Source organism: Anopheles arabiensis, chromosome 3, assembly GCF_016920715.1.
Source record: "Anopheles arabiensis isolate DONGOLA chromosome 3, AaraD3, whole genome shotgun sequence".
Taxonomy (NCBI): Eukaryota; Metazoa; Arthropoda; class Insecta; order Diptera; family Culicidae; genus Anopheles; species Anopheles arabiensis.
Window position 1 is genome coordinate 653,603 of NC_053518.1, and position 22,372 is coordinate 675,974.

The 22,372-nt window shown below is 49.0% G+C and overlaps 2 protein-coding genes across 3 annotated transcripts in view; both read left to right on the top strand.

Annotated features, from left to right (window-relative positions):
* Positions 1 to 1,486: 1,486 nt before the first annotated feature.
* On the top strand, positions 1,487 to 4,076 carry LOC120903790 (ATP-dependent DNA helicase PIF1). Its single transcript, XM_040313404.1, has 2 exons — positions 1,487 to 2,782; positions 2,853 to 4,076. The coding sequence occupies exons 1-2, from the start codon at positions 1,835 to 1,837 to the stop codon at positions 3,909 to 3,911; spliced, it is 2,007 nt and encodes a 668-aa protein (XP_040169338.1). The 5' UTR covers positions 1,487 to 1,834; the 3' UTR covers positions 3,912 to 4,076.
* Positions 4,077 to 4,813: 737 nt separating this feature from the next.
* Positions 4,814 to 22,372, top strand: part of LOC120905111 — a 119,383-nt gene continuing 101,824 nt past the window's right edge. The window contains exons 1-2 of one of the 2 annotated variants that reach the window (XM_040315833.1): positions 4,814 to 5,240; positions 8,486 to 10,812. In XM_040315833.1, coding sequence (XP_040171767.1) covers positions 9,799 to 10,812 — 1,014 coding nt within the window. In that variant the 5' untranslated portion in view covers positions 4,814 to 5,240; positions 8,486 to 9,798. Of the gene's footprint in view, positions 5,241 to 6,728; positions 6,750 to 8,485; positions 10,813 to 22,372 lie in introns of those variants that run through there. The other variant, XM_040315834.1, reaches the window with a different exon arrangement.

The following is a 22,372-nucleotide window of genomic DNA, read 5'->3' on the forward strand; positions in this document are numbered from 1 at the left end:
TGTACTGAGGGTTTGCACATATTTCCACTTCAAGCGATGTTGATGTCGAGGAGACCCTTAACATACGACTGTACAGGTGTCCCCCGAGATACGACTGTATTTGGGACCGAAAAAATGTCCCAAAGCAAGGCGTAAGTCGAAAAAGTCGTATGTCGAATATCTATGAATATAAAGTTTATAACCGAAGTTGAAGAGTTGGAATCTATGATATCGTATATTTTATTTAAAATAATGTTCGATAATGTGATAATTATATTTTAAAAGACGTACACAATATAGATATTCAAGATAGAGTAGTTGTGGAATCTTTAGAAATGTGTGTATAACGGTTATTAGCCCAGAAATTCCAAAAAATACATCCATTTCTTGTCAATGACAACTTTTAACTGTCAAAATCAAAATCGTCGTATCTGCAAATCGTCGTAACTCGAGGGGGTCGTAACTCGGGGGACGCCTGTATTTGGGGCTGAAAAAAAGACCCGTGAATCGAAAAGAGGTAAGAATTCAATAGTTTAATTTAGACGAAAATCGAGCAGAGTACAGTGAAACTTTTTCGAACAATTTTTGTCATCCGTTGTAGGCAGAATGGCACTAATCTTTGACATGTGAAAAAAACTATGTATTTTAGTATTTCAACTTAACTTTGGGATCAATGAGTATGGGAGAGCATTCGTTCAAAGGTTGTTAGCAATTTAGATACGGTAAAAACATGTGTTAATATGTACATACAATCAGAACTCACTGGTTGAACTTCGATTCCCTGCCAACTATTGAATATGTGCTTTTTACTTGGCATGTTTTTCTATGCAAAAAAAAATCTGAAATTTTTCACCGCAAGCTACGGGATTTTTGTGAAATTTTCAAAAATCAAGTTTCCGATGTAAACGCATGCTTTTAAATAGAGCTGTCAGCCGACTGTCAACGGTTTTTTAACATTTCCCCATATTTTACGCATAATTAAGCAGGACACTCATGAAATAAATTAAAGTAACCGTTAAGACCGGGCTACATTGATCGTACTCGCAAGTGTAATTTCGATTTTCACTAGCGCATCTGGCGGCCGCTGACCGAAGCATTTTGCCAAACAATTTGGAGCCGCTTCAGAAAATACGTTATTTTTCCATGTTTTTTTACTAAAAACGGAGGAGAAAGGTTTGTAAAACGTATATACACATGTTTTGCTCGCATTGCATCCATTTTTGCAATGGAAAACGATGGAAAAACTTCTTAATTTTGAGATCCGGCATTACCATTCCCTGGATGACCAAAAATAGCTTCCACCAGTCGCCGCCAGATGCGCTAGTGAAAATCAAAATTACCCTTGCGAGTATGATCAATGTAGCCCGGCCTTTATATCTAAGCAATGGCAACTATCGTCCCTCTTCGATCGAGTTTGGGAAAGTGGCTGCTAATCTTCCATTTCGTCAACGTTTCATCTCAAAGAGATACTCTATTTTGCTAGGCTATCGAAAGCGGAAGCTGTATTTTCTCAACCCATTAGCTTTATCTGTGAAATACTTATGTTTCAAATAGTTCATTTCGTGGTGTATTTCACTATATGAAGTCGCACGGTGAGCCTAGCAAAATTTCGCCATCTGCTCGATTTTTTTCAATGGGTTTAATACGAGCATAGCGCCATCTGTTGTTCGGTTTCAAGTTTGTAATTTGGGTGCCAGTTATCGATGACAGCGAGCAATTGCAGTTGTGTTTACCGTCAGCTGTCATGTTTTAAAACCGTTTGGAGGGAAACAGCGTCGGTCCTGTCCCAGCTGCGTGGCTACGCGTTGAAACAAGTGTAGATTGTTCGCCTTGCCACACTGTAGTCTCTAGAACCATGGATCCGAACGACGCATCGTTAACCTGCGCCGTCAACTTGGAATGGAATGATGCGCACGGTACCACGACGAGAAAGTTCGCCCACAAGGAGGCGACGCTGCGGCTCATCCGGAACGCGTTGAAGGAGATGTTCCTCGAGGTGTCCGCACCCAAGACCAGCACGATGCAGCTGAAACTGAGAGGCGTGCAGGTGCACTCAAAGTTCATGGCCGAAGGTAAGGCGAGTATCAAGTTTAACGATGAAAAGTGTACTCTGTTCCTGTCAAACGCACCGCCCGGGCTGTTGGTGCAGTTTCTGAAAGTTGTCTTTGTGAAGCTTTCGAACGGCAATGGCGCAGGAGGTCAACCTAAAAGCAAAGACGAACTGCTGAAACAATCCCGTGCACAAATGCTGGCGGGGAAATCGATGAACCAGTACGATGACGTCAGTCCCGTGACAACGACTGAACTTAACCGAGCGCGGAAGTTGGCGACTGGCAAGGGCTCCTTGACAACACCCTCGCCGTCGCAGAAGCGAAAGCGACTGTCGGATGGTGGGGCAGGTGATCGCCCGAAGCCGAAAAAACTGCTGTCTGAGAATGTGGACGAAGCGGGTTCGGGGGATGCGATACAGCTAAACGAGGAACAGAAACGCATCCTGTCCGCAAGCCAATCCGGCCAAAGCTTGTTCTTTACCGGATCGGCTGGCACGGGCAAGAGTTTCCTGTTGCGTAAGATCATTGCAGCGCTTCCACCGGACGGCACGATCGCGACGGCCTCGACGGGAGTGGCCGCCTGTTTGATCGGTGGCACCACGTTGCATTCGTTCGCTGGAATTGGTACGGGAGATGCCACGCTACAGAACTGCTACGAGAAGGCATCCCGCCCAAACACGGCCCAGGCATGGCGTAAATGTAAAAGACTGATTATCGACGAAATCTCCATGATAGAAGCGGATTTCTTTGAGGTAAGTTGTTAGTGGGACTTTGTGATAGAAGCTCGTTCCAAGGTTTTCCTTTCCTTCCCTATCATTTTAGAAAATAGAAGCTGTAGCTCGATATGTAAGAAAGAACGATAAACCCTTCGGCGGCATTCAGCTCATCTTGTGTGGTGACTTTTTCCAATTGCCTCCGGTTGGCCGTCTGCCGGATCGTTCCCGCCCTGGTCAATACTCCCAGGACGCACAGCAAGATGACGAATCGGGACGGGTTCGGTTCTGCTTCGAATCCAAAGCCTGGCGCGAATGCATTCAAGCATCCTACGAATTGACGATCGTGCATCGGCAGCGCGACCAGGAGTTCATTTCCATCCTGAACAGCATCCGCATCGGACGGGTGACCGATGAAATTAGCGAACGATTGCGCAAAACAGCTAGTCAACGCATCGAAACCGAGGGCATCCTCGCGACGCAACTTTGCTCGCACACCAGCGAGGTGGACGCAATAAATCAGGCTAAGCTTGAAGCACTCCGCACGGAAGCTAAACTGTTCGAGGCCAAGGACAGCGATCCCTACAGCGTGAAGCAGCTCGACATGATGCTGCAGGCACCGGCAAAGCTAACGCTCAAAATAGGCGCACAGGTGATGCTGCTCAAAAACTACAACATCTCCGAGGGACTGGTGAATGGGGCACGCGGTGTGATAGTAAACTTTGTCCAAGGACTGCCGCTGGTGAAATTTAAACGCCGCGAGCTGCTGGTACGTCACGAAAAATGGTCCGTAAAGACGGGCTCGGGCATGGTGCTGACACGCATACAGCTGCCGCTTAAGCTCGCGTGGGCCTTTTCTATTCACAAATCGCAAGGCCTAACGCTGGACTGTGTAGAGCTGTCGCTGTCGAAGGTGTTTGAGGCGGGCCAGGCGTATGTCGCGCTTAGCCGCGCCCAAAGTCTCGACAGTATCCGGGTGCTGGATTTCGATCTGCGGCAGGTTTGGGCCAACACGAAGGTGCTCGAGTATTATCGGTATTTGCGGAAAATGATTGCTAACGGCAATCACATGGAGCCGGTTGCAGTCAAGCGGAAGTTGAAGAAATCTCTGTCGGCGATGGGACTGCCGAAATCGATCATGGATAAACCGTTGATGACGATCAAATGAAACGGAGGCAACATCTTCCCTCTACTAGTATTTGTTCTTTAGAAAAATGTATTTAAATGCGCTAGGATAATGATTTTCTTCCACATCGAAACATATAATAAATAGTGCCTCATTCATTTATACAACTGCATTTATAACGATCTACCAGTTTGAGGAAAACAGTAATTGGTAAGAAAAGTTTTACATCTCTTGAAAATCTTGCATAGAAATGAAAACGTTAAAAGTAGCGTGCAACAAATGTTTGCTTACATGCATAACCGACATGTACTGCACTTTTCGATTGCATGTCTCCCACAAACGCACATACACATCTACAAGGGCTCGTGATTATTTCAGCGAATCTACGCCGCCGTTCCGTGAATTTGCAAGTACAGCCCTCTCTGTTTAGGCGTCTGCAGCGATAGAGTGAGGGAGAAAGCAGCTGTGCTGTTTGGGTCGTGCACAAGAAAATAAAGCAAAAATAAAAGGGCTGCGGCGAAATCTCCGTTCCAGAAAGAAAGTTAAATCATAAAAAAACATTATCAAGCAAATATTTTAAAATGATTGTATTCCATCGCTCATTTGCGCATCGTAGAGAAAACTAGAAAATACAGAATTAATTCCAAAAAAACAGTGTTATGTCGTTCGGAATTTTCTTTCGCGTTCATTTTTATTAGTATTTTCCCCCTTCAGCTATCATCAAATTTCAAATTTGTTTGCTGATGATTTGCTTGAAATTAAAGGTATTGTTTCAGTTTTCTTGTACGAAGTGATTTCGCCCGTTTCTCGCTCTCTCTCTCTTGCGGAGAGCAGTTTTTTTGCTCTCTTCGCAGAAAATCGTCGGAAAACGGTGTTGTGCCCTCTCGCTTGTGCCCCATTCTGCACAGCTCGCAAGCGGGATGGCGACAGTTGCAAATTCAACGGCGACGCGCTAAGGCAGCCGTCTACCGAGCAGCGAGAGCGCGTGTCGCGCCGTCTGTGCGTGTGTGAGACAGAGAGAAAGAGTGTGCGGTTCACGCAAAGCGAGAATAGGCGAGCGAACGTGCGGTGCGTGCGGTGTGTGTCGGTCGCGCATGTACACACACATCAGTCGGTTGTTGTTCGGGGTGTCGAGAGTGTACTTGGTCCGGCCGCCGTATGATTTTTCCTTCCGTCGTGGGCCGCGCTTGATTCAAAACCCAGAGGAAGCGTGCACACACGCAGTATTTGCGCAAAGAGTGGTGAAGTCCGCGTCGCAATCTCGGGAGGCTGTAGTGTGGCTGTGTGTCTCCCCCGCGGGATCGATGTGAACAGAAACCTTTTTTTTCGTGGTGTCGAAAGCGAGAGGATTTACCCTCCCCGAAGAATAAGGTAGGCGGCACGGGCATTTGACGGGCAAAACTGTGTCCACCCGTGCACACACACACACGCATACGCGCTGTCACACCTGTCCGACGGGACGGGGGAGCTCAGGGCAGACCAAGCACAGGCTGTGAGTTGAGCTTTTCCCGTGCAAAAGCGGTGTCTCGTGTTTTCGTGGAGTATTGGGCAGAGCGGCAACGGTGGTGTCGGCGGTGTCTGGCAAAAAGGGTTCTGGGGGATTGGTGTGCGGGTAAGATTCTCACACTCGCCCGCTCCAGTGTGCAAGGGAAAAGGTGCATCGATTTTGAAGCGCACTGTTGGAGGGAGTCCAATGAAAACAGTGAAAATCGCATTCAAAAACATACCGCGAGAGGGTGTGCAAAACGTGCAAATGTGAAAAACGACCAAAAACTCTCGCCTGTGTGTGTGTGCCGTGTGTATGTGTGTGTGTCTATCTTCCGCCGTTGGTGCATATTTTCGTGCTATGTAAAATCGATTAAAAACAGCAAAAAAGGAGAAAAAAGGTTGAACATTTTCATCCCTCGAGTGAACGAAACGGGGAAAAAACAGAAGCAACCATACATGCAACTCATCGGCCCATTGCTCACACCAGTGGTTGCTGTGGTCGCGATAGAAAACGTACAGAAGTGATGCTTTGTCGAAAAAAAAAAACAGCCAACGCGAGAGGAAAAATCGCCCTCTCGAAGGAAAACTTGCCCGCGACCGTTCAAACGCGCTGCTTCTGTGTTTCCATCGTGTTTCATTTTCGGCTCGGGGTTTTTTTTGTGTTTCGTGTGCTCATGGTGTGCGGTGTGTGTGTGTGTGTGCTTTTCGTTCGTGGGGTGGTTTGTAGAAAGAAAATTTGCGTTGTGCGGATTAGGGTAGGAAGCCTCCCGCCGCGCGTGGACAGGAAACGGGGAAGGAAGCGAAGACTTTTGTGTTGTCGCGTCCGCCGTGTTGCAGAAAGTGGCCGACAAACGCGCACAAACGCAGCCACATACACACACGCGCGCACAGTGCGGGATCATCCAGACACAAGAGAAGGGGGTAGGGTGCGGAAGGGAAGGGAAGAGAAGCACCAAGGGGTGGTGCTGTCTCGCAGCCCGGGCCGCTTTCAACCCTCTGCCGCCTGCTTCCGCTTTCCGGTTGCATTTCGCGCACTCTCGAGCCCGTCGAATCTTCTCGCGTCCAAATTCCCGAAAAATTCGTCTGGGGTGTGTGAGTGAGTGAGTGTGTGTGTGCGCGCGCGCGCGCGCGAGGTGTGAAAACGGGAGGGTGCGAGACAGGTTGTATGTGTGTGTGTGTGTGTGTGTATTGTTGATGGGGAAGCGCGAAGTAAAAGAGTGCGCGATCCCTTAAACACAGTCAGTCACAGGGGGCAGCAGTCAGTTCCGCGGAGTAGTAGTCCCCCGGCAAGTAGTAGGCGAAACGAGAAACCCCGACGAAAACCGTCGCGAATGGCAGTTAACAAACGTCAAAGGCGAGCGCATGCGTTGCAGAGAGAAAGAGAGCAACACGGTGAGAGAGCGTCCGAGAGTAAGAGAGAGAGAGAGGGATAATGGGACAGCCAGCAGGCATGCGAGGGGTGGTCAGATTCGGTCGGAAGGGTGGGACGATCCCCGGGTGTGCGTGCGACGGTGACGGGGTCAGACAGTCAGACAGACTGATTCCGAGCAAACCACCCCGTCTGTCCCGTCGCTTCTCAATCCCATCTCTCTTTCCCTCCCAGGCACTTTGTCTCCCTCTCGCTCTCCCTCTCTCGCTCTTTTGTACACTCTCGCACTGAATGGCAACCCCTCTGCAGCAACGGGAAAAGGGGTTGAAGCAGACAGCTTCAGCTGCAGCGACAAGGGTGACGACGATGACGGATGACGAGGGTGACGGGGGATGATGGCGTGCAATGAGTCTCCGTATACGTTTGTGTGTGTGTGTGGCTATGCCCGATTATAATAAAAGTCGAGTTGCGTAAGTGCCGAGAGCGCGGCCCTTGAGAGAGAGAAAGAGAGAGAGAGAGAGCGCACGGGTAGAGTGGTGGATTGTGGCGAAAACGAGCACAATTGCGCACGCGGTGCCTGGTGCGCCACCATTGTTGTGTGAGACTAGAAATTTGTGGGGAGGGAAATTGGGGGGAGGGTGTAGTGTGACGTTTTTTGCATTCCTCCACCGACACACATACACACACGGGCCCTCTAGTCTAAAGCTCAAATCACCCAGATTAGACGTGGTGCTGTGTAGAGGCAAAAACATTACGAGCGACTGCTGTTATCAATCTTTGTGGGACTGTCTGCGACCTCTCCTGTGTGTGTGTGTTTATGGGGGTGGTGGGGGATGTTTTTCTATGTCCGGACGGCACTGGTAGACACTGATTAGCCGACACATGGTTCACAGAATCCACCGCTTGTTTAAACATGGTGCAATGTTTGTTGTTGTCCCCTGCAGAGCGAAGCGACTCCTACTACTCACTCGCCCGCCATTTTGCAAAACTTATCAAACCGCGCTGTTAGTTTCGGCTCATTGTAAAGAGGGATGATGACGCATGGGATGCTGTGAGGAGAGGAATAAATAAAGGAAAGTTGTCTTCGATGGATTTTAAAGTGCAATTAAAACAGAACAATGAAAATGAAGCGTATTTTAAAGAACACGGAGACGGAAGTGACTCAGCCGCGAGAACACAAAAGCGACATATGCATTAAAAACTGCTTCCGACGAATCTCTCGACTGTGGAGACAGAATCGTCGTCTCGCGTGTGCGCGTGTGTGTGTTGTTGGTGCTTGCAATTAAAAACAATAAAATAAACCGGCTTTTCTCCACGAAGCTTGTACCGTGCGTCGATAATAATGGACGCGTTTTTCCTTGCCGCTGCTGCTGCAGCGTGGTCGCGTGGTCCCAAACCGGCGCTCGTGTGTTTGTGTGTGCGTGTATGTACGTACCACACTACACACACGCTGCTGCCGCTGCACCCTTATCTTTGCAAACGTTTTGCGCGTGTAAAGGCGCCGAAAGCAAGTAGTAGGCTATGAGAAAATGCAAAGTTCAAAAATAAAACGCCGTTTTGCTCGCTTTCTGTCGCGCTGTCAAATTGCCCACGAATCGTTCGTGTGTGTGTGTGTGTGTGTGCACCGAGAAGAAGAAGAAGAAGAGCAGCAGCCTCTGAAATATTAGCATAGCACACACTGCCGCCATGCATGAGTGCGGGGCGAACCTGGAGCGCATAATGTAATTTCATTCTTGTTTTCTTCTCTCATTCGTTTCAGACGTGTTCGGACGCGCGCGTGTGTGTGTGTGTAGGTTTGATTGCGGTCTGGCGCGAGCGGTGGTGAATTCAAGCAAGATAAAACAACAACAACAACAAAATAGGCAACTGAAAAACGCACCCCCAACAGCGGTCGAGCAGTGAGAAGAGGGCGGGCGAGTTTTGCCCCCAAACGAGAGGCGGCATAGAGAAGAGGAATGGATCAGAGAGCGTAGCAAGGCGGGAAGCGTTGTGGAAGTGATCGTGTGTGAGAACGAGAGTTGTGTGACGAGCCAAAGTTACTAAAAAAAGGGAAGCGAAAAAAAAAAACACGCAGAGGTGGCTGGTTGGTTGGTGAAGGAAAACCGGAAGGGCGGGGAAAAAGATGGCTCGCCAAAATAATTCTACGCGCCGCAGCGTCACCGGCCGCGATGCTGTGCGATCGAGCTGATCGCGCGTCGACCACGACAACGACGACGATGATGATGGCAAGTAAGATGAAAGGCCAGCACCACCATCACCACCACCACGGCACGGTCGCTTGGTCGTGAGAGAGGACGATGGCGCAGAAGCAACGCGGCAGCAGCAGCAGCAGCAGTAGTAGTGAGTCGATGAGCAAGGCAAAAGTGACCCCGCTCGACCCAGCGTGAGCGGCGGAGCAAAAGCGTGTGCGTGTGTGTTTGCGGATTTGGAAAACAGCATCACCCCGTAGAACAGGGCGGGGCAGATCGGCGGAAAGGAAGGAAAGGAAGCCGGGAAAACCGGAAGAGGAAAGGCAGCGAGTGTGTGCGTGCGTTTGTGCGTCACTGTGAGTGCATTGGAAGGGAGGGAAGGAAGGGTGGCGTGCGGGTCGTCGGGCAGTGCGTTCTTGTGTGGCGTTGCGTGAAGAAAAGTGCGTGAGAGCGTGGTGCGCGAAGGAAAGGAAAATTCGATCGCGCATAAAACGAGCGGCCAAAGGAGCGCACTGGAAGAAGAATACGAAGAAGAGAAAGAGGAAGAAGAAGAAGATTGGAATCTAGTGAGTGAGAGAGTGTCTGTGTGTGTCTCCAAACGCCAACCTCACCACAACCCCTCAGCAATACTACCAACGAAAAGTGAATTGGCATCGTGCATTTTGATTACGCGCTCATTGGTTTGTTTGTTTTTGTGCGTGTTTCTGTGTGAGAGCGAGAGTGCATTAGAAATTGGCGCACAGTGTGTGCATTTGCAAGCTTCCCAACAGTGAGGCGAAGGCCTGTGTTGGTGTGTGCGCGAGAGTGTGTGTTTTAGTAGGGCGGTACATGCGGTGCGTGTAGTGGTAGTGCATACAGAGGGGCGCGCTAGTGTACAGCAAACATGACGGAATACGTGCCACCGCACGTCATCTCGGTGCTGAAGACGTACCAGGACAAAGCGCCCCGGAGTCTGCACGGGCCGGGCCTGTCGCTGGTCCATCCGAGCAAGGCAGGGGCGGCGACTGGGCCGGGTGGTGCGATTGTGGTCGGCCGGGCGGAAACACCCGATCACCTGGCGTCGCAACATCACGCCCTGTCGCACCACGCTGGAGAGCCTTCCGGTGGTGGTGGTGGTGGGCGGGCTGGAAGTGATGAGGACGAGCTGCCACAGCCGCGACAGCCGATGGGACCGCCGGTCCCGGGCGTCCCGATCATGACGACGCCCGACCCGGACTGTGGCATCCTGCACATGACGATGCTGGAGGGCAAGCGGATCGGGTGCTTTCTGCTGGGCGGCGAGACCCGGCTCTGTCTGCCGCAGATCTTCAACAACATCCTGATGGACTTCAGCGTGGAGCAGATCAACCGGAGCATCCAGGAGCTGATGATCTACCTGTACAACTGCACCGACCAGCAGCTGGCCGAGTTCAAGCGCGCCAACATCATCCCGGACACGGCCAAGTCGTGCGGGCTGATCACGCGCACCAACGCGGAGCGGCTGTGCAGCTCGCTGCTGCACCAAGCGCACGAGCTGCGCCCCCGGCTGAAGGGTGGCGGGCCCGGCAGCGCGCTGCTGAACGGATCGTTCCGCGTGTACCATCGGTGCTTCGGGCGGGGCGAGGGCCTGTTTCTGCCCGAGCTGTACAGCTACGATGAGCAGTCCTGCATCGAGTGTGCGGAGTGTCGGGGCCTGTTCTCGCCCCAGAAGTTCGTGTGCCACCAGCACGAGCCGCAGGAGATCCGCACCTGCCACTGGGGCTTCAACTCGAGCAACTGGCGCTCGTACATCCACGTGGCGGAGAGCGAGAAAAACCGGGAGGAGCATGCGCAGGTGCTGGACAAGGTCTGGCTGAAGGAGCGCGAAATCGAGCAGGAGCTGGAAGCCGAACGGGCCTTCTGGGTTGCAAGACGAAAGGTAAGGGATGATGATGATGAGGTGAGCACTTTTATCTCACCGGAACTGGCGGTCTGTTTGGCGTGAATGTGTTGGTGATGTCTCGCACGTCTTATCACGGACTTAAAGTTGATTGTTTTACTGCAGCTAGCCAGTGCCAGTGGTGTGCTGGAAGAGATGCCAGAAGAGCGTAGGATTAACGCTGGTCGCTACTGTTGAGTTTGCTTTTGCACGAAACGACGCACTCACTCGTCCGTGATAAGCGCTTGCGTTGCGTTGACGTGGTCAGCGCCTGTCTGCGCCTTGTCTGGGCCGTGTCGGGCGATGAATTGCGGCCGAGACTGTGACGCAAATGGGCAGCCGATTGGTAGGAGTTATCGGTTTGCCTGCGGAGTGGGAACAAGGCCCAATAAATGTTCGCGAGTCTTTTGTTAGGTTTGATTTATTGGTGGAAATCGAGTAAACGGAGATAGTAAATTAAACATAGGTGTGTGTCTGCGTGATCCAAAGTCTTGAGTTTGGAGTTTCGGTAGTTTTGTTGGGATTGTAGTGATTGAGATTTGCCACAAAAAGTTGTCGAAATGTTGTAGATGAGGCTGTAGTAGATCTGGAAATATTCGAAACCTTTGAATGTCATCAAAGACAGACATCAGAATCACTAAAGACAAACATTACTCTCGTTGGAATATCGGGAACTGAATATCCATTATTGCAGACTAGATTTCCGTATGACCTAATATTCTGGACTCCAGCACCTGAGTGGCTTTTTTATCTCCAAAAATTTGTTGAAATGTGGTAGATGGAAACATGAAAGTTCTGGAAGACTTGAAGACTTTGAAGATCATCAAAGCCGGTCCTCAAACAAAAATATTCCTCTGGTTACGGAATATCGGGAACTAAATTTACAATTTGGAGAACAGAGCTATCCTTGTGACCTAACATTCTAGACAGCAACTGACATCCCTCTTCTTTAGAACGCTTCGGAAATTGAACTCACTATATCCAGAGCATCAGAACAATGAATCTGCCAGTGCGCCGTTGGCATAAATCTTTGCTCTTTATTACATTACTCAAGGCTCAAGAATCGATTCGTAAGCGGGAACTAAGTGTTAAAATTGACATCGAACATGTCAGCATTGTGACACTCTCTCTCTCTCTCTCTGGGTGTTCTGTTCTTGAGCAGAGCACTTGGCCATCAAGCACCGGGAGCGAAAAGCAAAACCAAACACACACACAGAGAATCACTTTGCCCGATTGTTGCTGACACGTTATACTTGACAAAGAATCGCTTTACTTTTGATTTCTTCTACTAGGGGAAGAGCACTTTCATTTGTTTATATGATTGTCGGTTCGGTTCTGTGATTTTTTTCCCTACAGTTGGATGTGTACTCTTGTTTTTTTGTCCAATAGCCCTTTTTGAGAAGAATAGTTCAATTATTCCTTTCATTGCCTTGCTTTGTCAAGGGTTTGGGTGAGGCAAAATGAGCCAAGTTACAGAATGGAGTAAAAAGACTCTACTCGGGTACTTTACCAAATCGTGTTCTAAGCCTTAGGGCTTTGCTTTGTATCTGCATGTGGTGTACAATGTTTATGTGGCTCACATGACCGATGTAGAAGAGTGCTGGCCATGTCGCGAATGGATGGTGCCTTATGTTTGCAGTGTGTTACGTTTGTTCTGGTGATGTCAGTCACTTGCGACAAGTGCGCCACATTAGAGAGGAATCGAGAGCGAGGCCCGTCTTGGAAGAATAAGTCAGCAAAAACTTATCTCGTCTTAATGGGATACTTTTATTGTATAAACAGTTGTGTTGGGGACGATATTGATGTTTGGAGCACCCAATGAAACTGATACATTAGTTGGCGTACGTTTTAGGCGCTGTGTTTTGATATGTTGTTATGAAGGTTTAATTAATAGGACGGTTTGTCTCATATCAAGCGCCCCTTCTAGGGACAAACTACAACTTTCAACCCTTTTACTGGAAGGTTGGTTTGATGTTAAAAGTAGTTTCTTCTACTTTTCTTCCACCGCCGAAGACCTTAGTCTGCGGGCTGTTTCGAACCTCTGGTAGCTATTTTACGCAGTAGAAGCTGGTTTTGAAGGCAGTCCCCACCACTGCCAACCAGCTCCGGTTACTGTTGTTCGCGTTTGTAGGCATGCTTGCCACCTTTGTGAGTGTTGTTGACCATTTTCTTTTTCGCTACTACGCAAACTTTTCACGGCCATCCCTCGTGTTCACACTGACCGTTAGACCAGCCAGGAGAGTGGCCCACAGAGCGAAGGAGTACGCGCGAGGGAGAGGGAGCATGAATGTTGGGAATCTGGCGTAATGTTGCGCTGCTTCATGGCGGTATCGGCAGCCGTAGAAACAATATGCAAGCACCTTGTGTGCCCACCGCGCGGTACTGGCTGTAGGAGAGGAACCTGGTGCGATGGCCAAGCGAGAAACGTCCACCGAACCAATTCCACGCCAGTTCGTTCACTCGTGACCACTGTTTTGCAACGTGTGTCGGTTGTTAGAGTTGTTTGTATTTCCCGCACCATGCACCGTGCACGGCAGCGCATACTTTGCCTTTTTGGGGGTTTATCAAACTTTTCGCCCCGGCGGTGTGGGGTTGGGAAAGGTATGTACGTGATAGGAGGTGCTTGGTGCGCGCGATTATGCGCGTCAGGTGCAGGGGGTTTTGCTTTGCCGTTTTCTAGAAAACCATATTGATTGATTGCATAGGACACATTTGCCGCTACTTTCTCTCTTTCTCCTGTCCCAGTCCGAGGGCGACGATAAGATAGGGTGATCGATAAGATTAAACCACAATCGATCGTAAACCGGGGCGCACCATATGTTGGTGCGTTTGTGTGGTGTTGAAATGCTGCGCTTGTTGATGTTTGGAGTGTTATCGAATGGAATAAAAATTGACCTCTGAATGACGGTAGGTCAGTATGAGCGATGGAATCTGGTGAAGTGGTGGGAATGCCCCTACATTTAAAAATCGGGGTGAAAAGATTAAAACAAACCCTAACTGGGACACCGTTCGCCTAGGTCATCCCCGGTGTCTACTTCTTCGTGCGAGTTGTCTTTGGTTTCGTGCACGCTTCACGTCCTTGGCGTGCTGACGGTGCGTCGAATGATGTAACTGTCACCGATCGTATGGAGTTGTGCTGTGGATCAGTGACAAAACATCGCGATGGTTTTCATAAAACAGTGTGATTTGTTGGAAGGGATCTTCCTTGATGTTCGTTTTAGTAGGAAGAGAAGCGTTTTTTCGTCCATCTTTACTGGAGATGTGATTGGAGTTGAAGACTTCCATGCAAGCATCACGTTTAATGGTCCATCTTTTTCTTTGTTCTCGTAAAGGCTTTCAAAATGGTCACAAAGGCAAACAATAGTTTACTTCTGTGTGTTTTCGAATAGTAAAGAAGCATTAAAAAATAATTCTTCCAGAATAAACCTCACAAACTTGATTTATCGTGACGCTCACCCTTCTCCACGTTTCCAGACGATCGTGCCTTATTTAGGAGGGTTTTGTTTCTTATTTCTTCTAACCAATATCAGTACCCGCTTACACTTTTGGTACGCCGTGTTGGTGAAGGTGTATGAGCCCGTCGGTTTTGTATCGCATTAGTGCGAACATCGAACCTGCCCAATAATCCGTGGCGATTGGGGTCTGGTGTGTGCTTCTCCCCCTTTAATATGGAAAAGTTGACCTTCGGGCGGGTTTGATTTTGGCGCGTTTTGAGCGCGACGGAGAAGGAAAACGAAGGGGTTAATTTTGACGCCGGCAGCGCAGTTGTCGTTAGATATGTGGGGTTTTGTTTGGTGTGTGTGTGTGTGTATCTGTTGCCAATGAAGCACGTTTTTGTTCGTGAGAGCCAATGTGTGTGCCCCCCATTTTTGCTTTTCTTTGCGCGAATTTGATTAGTGGCCTGTTTGGAGAGGATGATTTGGTATCGAAATGGGTTAGCGACGGAGCGTAATGTTGTTGTTTTTGGCTTGCGCACACCATTCCGAGCGTGGTGCATAGCAAATTTTGACCTTCATGCATCCAGGAGAGTGAAAGAGGGAGGGATACTGTATGTGAGAAATGTAATCTAAACACGATGGGATGAAAAAGTCTGATTTAAACAATGCTAAGGGATGAGAGTATACATGAGAAGTTGTGAACTTTGCGCATTATACTTGAGAAAATCTTTTGACTGGTTAAGAAAATTCGATTCTTCCAAAGTGTCATAAATGGTTGCTTAAATTAACAAAACTGGCTGTGTTGATGGAACTTTACACCTCAAAAACCGAAATATTATGCAGTAACGTAATTATGTGGGCCTCGGGGATTATCTTTTCAAAGTGTTTTATATCGTCTAAGCTCATCAACGAATCGATGCTTTGACGCTCGCGCCCAAGATGAGCCATTCGAAAGGTCATTGTGGCATGATTGTTTCATCCCATTTTATATGCTATCTGTCGCTGTGTTTCTCACTCTGCTTCTTTGGGGTGTGATGAACACTAGGGGTCATTCGTCCGTCCTAGAGAAGGCCATCACCAGTCAGCTAGCCAGCCAGCATCTTCCCCCGCTTACGGTCACGACAATCGTCCGATGACCGTTACATTGTTGCGCGACCGTAGGGTGTTGTTTTCCTTTTTTCCTTTCCTTTCCACTCCGCTCTTTGCGTTGTTTTGCTTCAAGACTGCATCCCCCACCCAAAGCATTTGTTATTGTTTTGTGACGGTGGACTCTGGGGAGAGTTGCTGAGTGCGTCGTCGCCGTCCGTTCGCGCGTGCACGCCAGGGTCATCCCTTGCGAGCAGCGAGAGGCGCGTCTGTGGCGCGTCGTGACACGGCCGAGCTTGAGTGTGTGCATTTGTATGGTAATAATCACGAATGCAAGCGACCCACCGTCCCATCCCATTGTCGCGGACAGCCGCTAGACACAACACACGCAGCACGGCAGCAGTGCAAAGTGGTGAGAATCGTTGCTGGCCATGGAATGAAGTTCGGAAACTATTTTCGGCCCGAGTTCAATCACATTGCTGTGTACTGTTTTTTTTTCTTTCTCCAAAACCATTCAGTTGCCTGATCAATCGGAACTCAGGGCGCTGGTGGGCGAGATGTAGCGATTTAAATGTAATACGCCCAATCAGGTTTACATTTCGAACGGCAAAGACGATGCTTCGCATTCTCCAATTCAAAAGGGCACATTCCCGATAGGGGGTCATGCCGATAGGGCGGCAACTGTCCCTGTTTTGCATTCCTTCATTTCCAAGCTGTGTGTGCGGACGTGTGCATGTGTGTGCGGTGGGAAACTCTGACGTCAGTCGTCGCCGTCGCCAGCGGTCTTGGAAGTCTTGCGTCGTCTGACTTCGTTTTACTTGCAAATGATGGAGCAGAAAACTCCCAAAAGCCTGTGTCTCGTCCACCTCTTCCCACCCTTGGGCTTCCCTCCTAGTCCAGGGGTGGGTTAAGCTGGGGGTGGAATTTGTTCTGTGTTGTCTGACCGTGTTGTCTTGCCTCTGCGTCGTTCGTGTCCCACACTGTCGTCCAACGGTCATGGTCATAGAAAAGAACAGCCGAACTACACCCTCCCCTCCGCGCATACGGCCTTTGCGAGTTTAATGGTCGAAAGAAAATTATGGGTGGGAGGGGGGAGAAGCAGTAGAGGAATGACTTTTTTGACACATTTGCTAAATTTAGCCTTTTCTCGTAGCGCAGGCGGTGGCATCTCTGTTCTCGTGCTGTCTTCGCTCTCTCTCTCTCTCTCTCTTTTGCGCTCTTCAATGCAGAAAAAGAGCAAAAAGCGGTGCGTCAATATGTGCGCATCATGATCATATTGGGCAAGTCGAAAAGGGAGATTAGAGAAAGCGAACATTCGAATGGATTCTTAGATTTTTATGTGAAATTAATAGCCACCTCAAGATGGAGAATACATTCCAAAACATTAGCAATCGGTAGCTTGAAAATTGTAAATTAGTATGACATCTTACTCATCCTATCTCACTGCCGAGGTGGGAGCATTTTGTTGACCCCAATTGATTGTCCCATTGATCGTAAGAAACTCAGCTTTTCCCACACAGCCGCAATATGCACGCATCCGAACACATTCCGATTGCGTTTTGCAGTGCAGGCTGGAATTTGTTTATGCTTCGGGCCTTGTAGCAGCACAGTTTTCCATGCATCGTCCGCGTATCGTATGCGTATATTTGCGCGAAGGCGGTTGGTGTTCCGGTTGCCTGGCAACGATTTTCCGCCGCTGTATAGTTTTTCGCGTGCAGCTATGCCATCCATCAAGATGGGAAAAACATTCCTGCAAGAAAGACATCATTTTTTGCATGTGTAAACAATCGAGCGGGTGGTGGTGCTGCTGTTTGATTATTGACTGGTGGAATTTGGAAGGGGAACGGTTGTTCGCTAGACGGATGGGCGGGGTAGCTTGATATTGCCGTAAAATGGCATGTTTTTGATAAGATTACTGCAGTGTGGCTTCCGTTTGCTTGCTGTTGGTTTTATTGATGAGAGTACAGCCATTGAATCTCCTCATGCCCATTATCATCACCATTGCTAACAAGTGGACATGCTTACATACACACAGACATGCACATTCTGTCATGGAAGGCTGGGAAAGATAGCTCAGCAATGAATGTCGTGTTTCGGTTCCAAGATTCGGCTTTTAATGTAGCATTTAAATGAAAAATTGCTTTGTTCAATTTTCAAAAACACGCTTTTTCTCGATGCACCCGTATGTATTTGCCTGCAATTCATCAGCTCTCATGGTAGGCGCATGTGCGCCATTAAGCATGTGTGCGCGGCCGGTTTGAGGATCGGAAGAGAGATAAAAATACACTCGCGCGCGCTTTCCTGTTTGTCTGTCGCCACGCCGCGCGTTGCCGTGGGCCCGCGCGGTTTGCCCGTTTTTTTGCTCTTCACTTCTACTCTTCTACCTTTGGCTGTGCAATGTCTGGGCCGGCAGCAGCAGCACCCTGCACCGGGGCAGACGGCCACAGCGCGAAACGAGCCCGTCTTTTTTTGAGACGTTCTCCACCGAAAAATCTGTCCGATTCGCATGTTTGCGGTGACCGGGTGGAAGAAAGACAGCGAGAAGCTTCAAGATGGCTGGCGAAGCAACGTCCAAAGGGGTGGAAAGATGTAGTGTACAGGGGTGGGATACACTTGTCACGATCGAAGAGCGCTGTAGTTGCGCTACAAGTACAAGCAGGGATGAATTTGACGTTTGTTGGTGATGATGTAGACGCAATTCGAAATTTCTTCTTCCCTTCATTGAGCCCCTCTGGAGCTTCTTGTCTTCTTCGCCCATCAAAATCAACAGCATCTTGCAACAGAGCATCGCCCTAGTCGTGTGTGAGCTGAGCTGTTTGTTCAACGAGAGCGCAATGTCTCATCTCAGCTCCCGCGATGTGCCGAGAAAGGTTTTTTTTCTGTCCGGAGCTCGATCGACTGCTGAGCATACTGGAGATGCAGGTGTGTATGTGGGAAGGAACACATGCGCAAGTTGTTGCAAGTGTTGGTAGACCCTAGCACCACCCGTCTGCTAGTATGGGGCAAAAACGAGAAGATTTTTGGGACAAACACGTAGAAGAAGAGACGACACCCTTCAATTCCCCAAAGACTGCCCCAAAAGACGTTTGGCGTTTTGTCTCCGCCGCAATCGTACGTGTGTGTGTGTGCGCACAAGGCTCGGTTTTTATTTTAATTTTATTTTCTATCGCTTTTCGCTCTTGGTGGTATCCGGCGCGCGCGTGTGTGCGGCTCTTGGTTGGTTGCGGCCTGTGCCTGTGAGCAGAGTATGCGTGTACCACAATGCATTGTGAGTGTGCCCGGCTCTGTCTGTACTGCCGCTGGCCGTTTGCGTTTTCCGCGCTTCCCTTTCGGACTCCGTTTCGGGTTTATGTTTTATATTCTCCCTTGCCTTCCCGCTGAGCGCGCCCCCTGCGCCTGTGCTGTCTTGTTCGACGCTGCGTTGCAACGCGCGTACCAATGGACTGCGTCTGCCTTTGGCTTCGGCCACACGGTTATCGTGGCTTTTCCTCTTCGCTCCATTCTATTTTTTGGCGCTGTCGCCGCTGTTGCTGCCGCTGCCTCGTGCCGCTTGCCGCCGTGTACGATGTGGCCGCGAGCCCGCGTGCGCGCGCCTCTCCTCTTAGCGCGTTTTTTCCTTCGCTCTGTTGTTTGGTGGCCTTTCGTTGCGTTTCTTTTCGCGTTTCGGTGCGCTTTTCGGCGATGGTAGTAGTGGTGGTGATGATGGTGTTTGTTTCTTTTTACCCTTGGCGGTGGTTTTGCTGCTTGTTGGCTTCGTTCCACTTCTGCCGCTAGAGACCGATGACCGATGGACCCTTTCCACACTATGCGCCCCCTTTAGCCCGCTCTCATCATCAAACGGTCAAGGGGAAGAGCAGAAACCAACAAAAAAACAGACACACATACACACACACATACCCTATCGCTTGAAACAGCGTGTGTGCGGTTCAGCGAGCGTAACAGCGACAGACCGAAATGTGGAGAAGCAAATTAATGCAAAAAGAAATCCACAGCAAGAGGGAGCGGTTGAAACGAAACGTAAAGAAGAAGAAGAAAAAACGCGCATAAACGCACACAACCATACACACATGCTGTATCATCAAACCGGTCTGTGCGTTTGGGCCCCCTGTCCTTATCTCCCTTACTTTGCATGTCCTTTTCGTCTCCCGGTGCTCCTTCTACCCTTCCTGCTGCATGCGCCTTTACATACACACACACAAACGAAATTGTGTAGTGCTTTTTTATCGCTCTTGCAACGTCTACCGGACGTGGATTGGTCGGGGGGCGTCCGTTGGTTAATTTGCAACTCGCTGCATCGTCAGCTTGATTGACGACGGCCAACTTTTACGGTGCGGAGCGGACACGTTGCCACAGCGAAATGAGCCAGCAGTAGGTGGTAGAGTAGCGCGGCTTAGAGCGTAGTTCGAATCGTTCGGCTAATCATTTCTGTAAAGAACCATATCTAAAAGCAAGCCAAAACATTCCAGTGAAGGACGTTCCGGCGAAGCGCTTATTTATCCATTATATACCAGCTAACGATCATCATCGCTCCACCAGCGCCAGCGTCATCAGCATCGTTGGTAGATCGTTTCAAGCTCTGCGCTGCGGTGCTGCTATTCATTTGTTGTCATCGCGCAGTTCGCTGTCGTCGTGGTGCCTCTTTATTGCTCACGCATCATCGGGTCTGATCGGTCCCTTCCGGTTCGGTACTGACAAGCCGACGGATTCTTTTGACCCTTTTTTGCGGTATGTGGCGCAGCGGCGGGAGTAAAGTAGTGGATGAGGGCAGGGGAAAGGTGTGCCCTACGTGATTGGGACCAGAGCAGCCATCGATCTTGCCGTGGTGGAATGGCTCTGTAATATAGCATACAATTTAATGCCAGACAAGGTTCGTTGGCTCGTATATTTTGTGCTGAATGCTGGTGAATGTCCAATATTTCACTAAGAAATAACAAAAAAGATCGTTTGCAATTATCTAGATTGTACAGTAGTAGGGCTTACGCTAATGATGAAGCAGGTTAATTTTTAACGCCGTAGTAAGCTAGCTGCCACATGGTGTAATGGTAAGCGCTTGGTCTGCTAAGCGACAGGTAATGGGTTCAAAACAAACTGGAGCCCCCGGTCCCTTTTCCGTGTTAAATTGCTAAAATAGCAAATTAATATAGATTCCACAAAATACACTATTCAAAGGATATGGACACAAGTTACAGACGATTATATATGAAACACAACTCAGATGGCCATATTTTCTCCTTCTCTTGACTTGTCTATTTTGTCTCATTTATTAATTTGCAACTGTCCAATATGTGCCATCGGAATTTGAAACACATTCGTGGACCACATCAACGTGTGGCCATTTCGCTTTCATGTGAGCACTCTGTCGAAGTTTTTCTTGCTTTCTGTTAGCATCATTCTTGTGTAGAAAGGTTCCTCCTATGCTTGATCGTGTAGGTGTGGGTGCATGCACGGTTGTTTGTGTTGCGCTTTATGCAGCATAACACGCGATCGTTCGCGACCGCACCAAGCACATATGGTTCTCGCTCGCTGCTCGATTCGTCTGCTGCGCTCTGGTGTAGGTTTTCTTGCAGTTTGCTTTGTTTTGCCGTCTGTTACGATGGACCGGGTGGACAAAGATCGTTCGTCTGCTGGCTCGATGGAGGAGTATGAGGCTGAAGAGGAACCAGAACGCTGTCGCGTCGGTTGTGTCTGCCCGCCACGAGCTCTGTACTGGCCGGGGTGGTTTGGTACACGTTGCCTTTAGCGATCGCTTAATTCCTCCCCAAACGGAACGGGTTCCGTTGAATGTGCGTTAGAGTTGTTTTGGTGTTGTTCAGATTTTGGCCCGTTCTTTTGTGTTCGTGTAGCCTTGCAGGCGTCTCTTCTTTTTCCCCCACCCGTACACTCGTTTTGCTTTCATTGGCACTGTTTATGAGCGGGGCTCGAGACGTGTATTCTGTTCGCCATTTGTGCCGGGAGTTTCGTCTTCTTTGCATCGCGCGCGCATCTTGCAGCAGCATTCTATCGCAACATACGCAACACAGGCACTCCAAAAAAGCACAACCCTTTCAGCAAACCGGAGGGGAATGAAAAGTAATGCTCTTTATATTGTAGTGCTGTGCTTGTCCGGGTGGTGATTTTTTTAGGGCTTGTACATGGAGAGTGTATTTTGAACTTCACTTCATTTGTATGCGGCTGACAAACGGTAGCACCTGGGCAAGGCCATCAGAATGATGGGACATTTACGGGCCGGAGCAACGATCTAAATTGTTTTAGTTCTGTACGCTGGGAAAGGGTGTGCGAGAACGTCTGTAAGATTCTCATGGGACCTCGGTTTTCAGGTTCGCTTGTCTGTCTGATGCAGGTGCGGGCAGTTGAGTGTGTGTTTGTGTGGTCTAAAAATATTTCTTCTAGCACAGAAGGTACAGGCTCCTTAAACAGTACGTTTCAAACGATGCATTTTGAATTGGAGTTGTGTAAGGAAATCTTGAAATTACAAGAACATATCAAATATTAAATTCTCAAGATGTACTGATGCTTGTGTGTGTTTTTGATCTAAAAGGAGGTTTTCTTTCTCATTTCAGGTATGTTTGCTGCATTGGAAGTATATCTTGATCCGTTATATGTAAGTTTTAATTGAACTGGCAAGTAAGCGAATCCCTCAAGCCTGGAATTGAAATCTGAGATAAGAACGGTAACTTGCTTCAAAAGTTGCATAATTTGTGTCGTCCTCCAAGAGATACCAACCCACGATTGTTGCCAATGTTCGGCATATAAAGCAGATAAGAAGACCGGAAATTGGATTGAGTGTATCGCTGAACGATCGTAACTCTCTGAAAGCTGCAATTTTTCAAGGCTAGAACCTACTCCATGTTTCCGCTCTGCCCTAGTTCCCCCTAGGCTGCAAGATCCCGGGAGAAGGGAAAGGGATCGCACGGGAGTGGTTTCCCAATAGCACTTAACTCGCTCCGTTCACACCCTCTCCAGTGCAGTGTGTCTGGCACCAGTGACATAAGGACGTGATTGTGTGTACTCGATCGGCTGGCTGCGTTGTCAGTGAC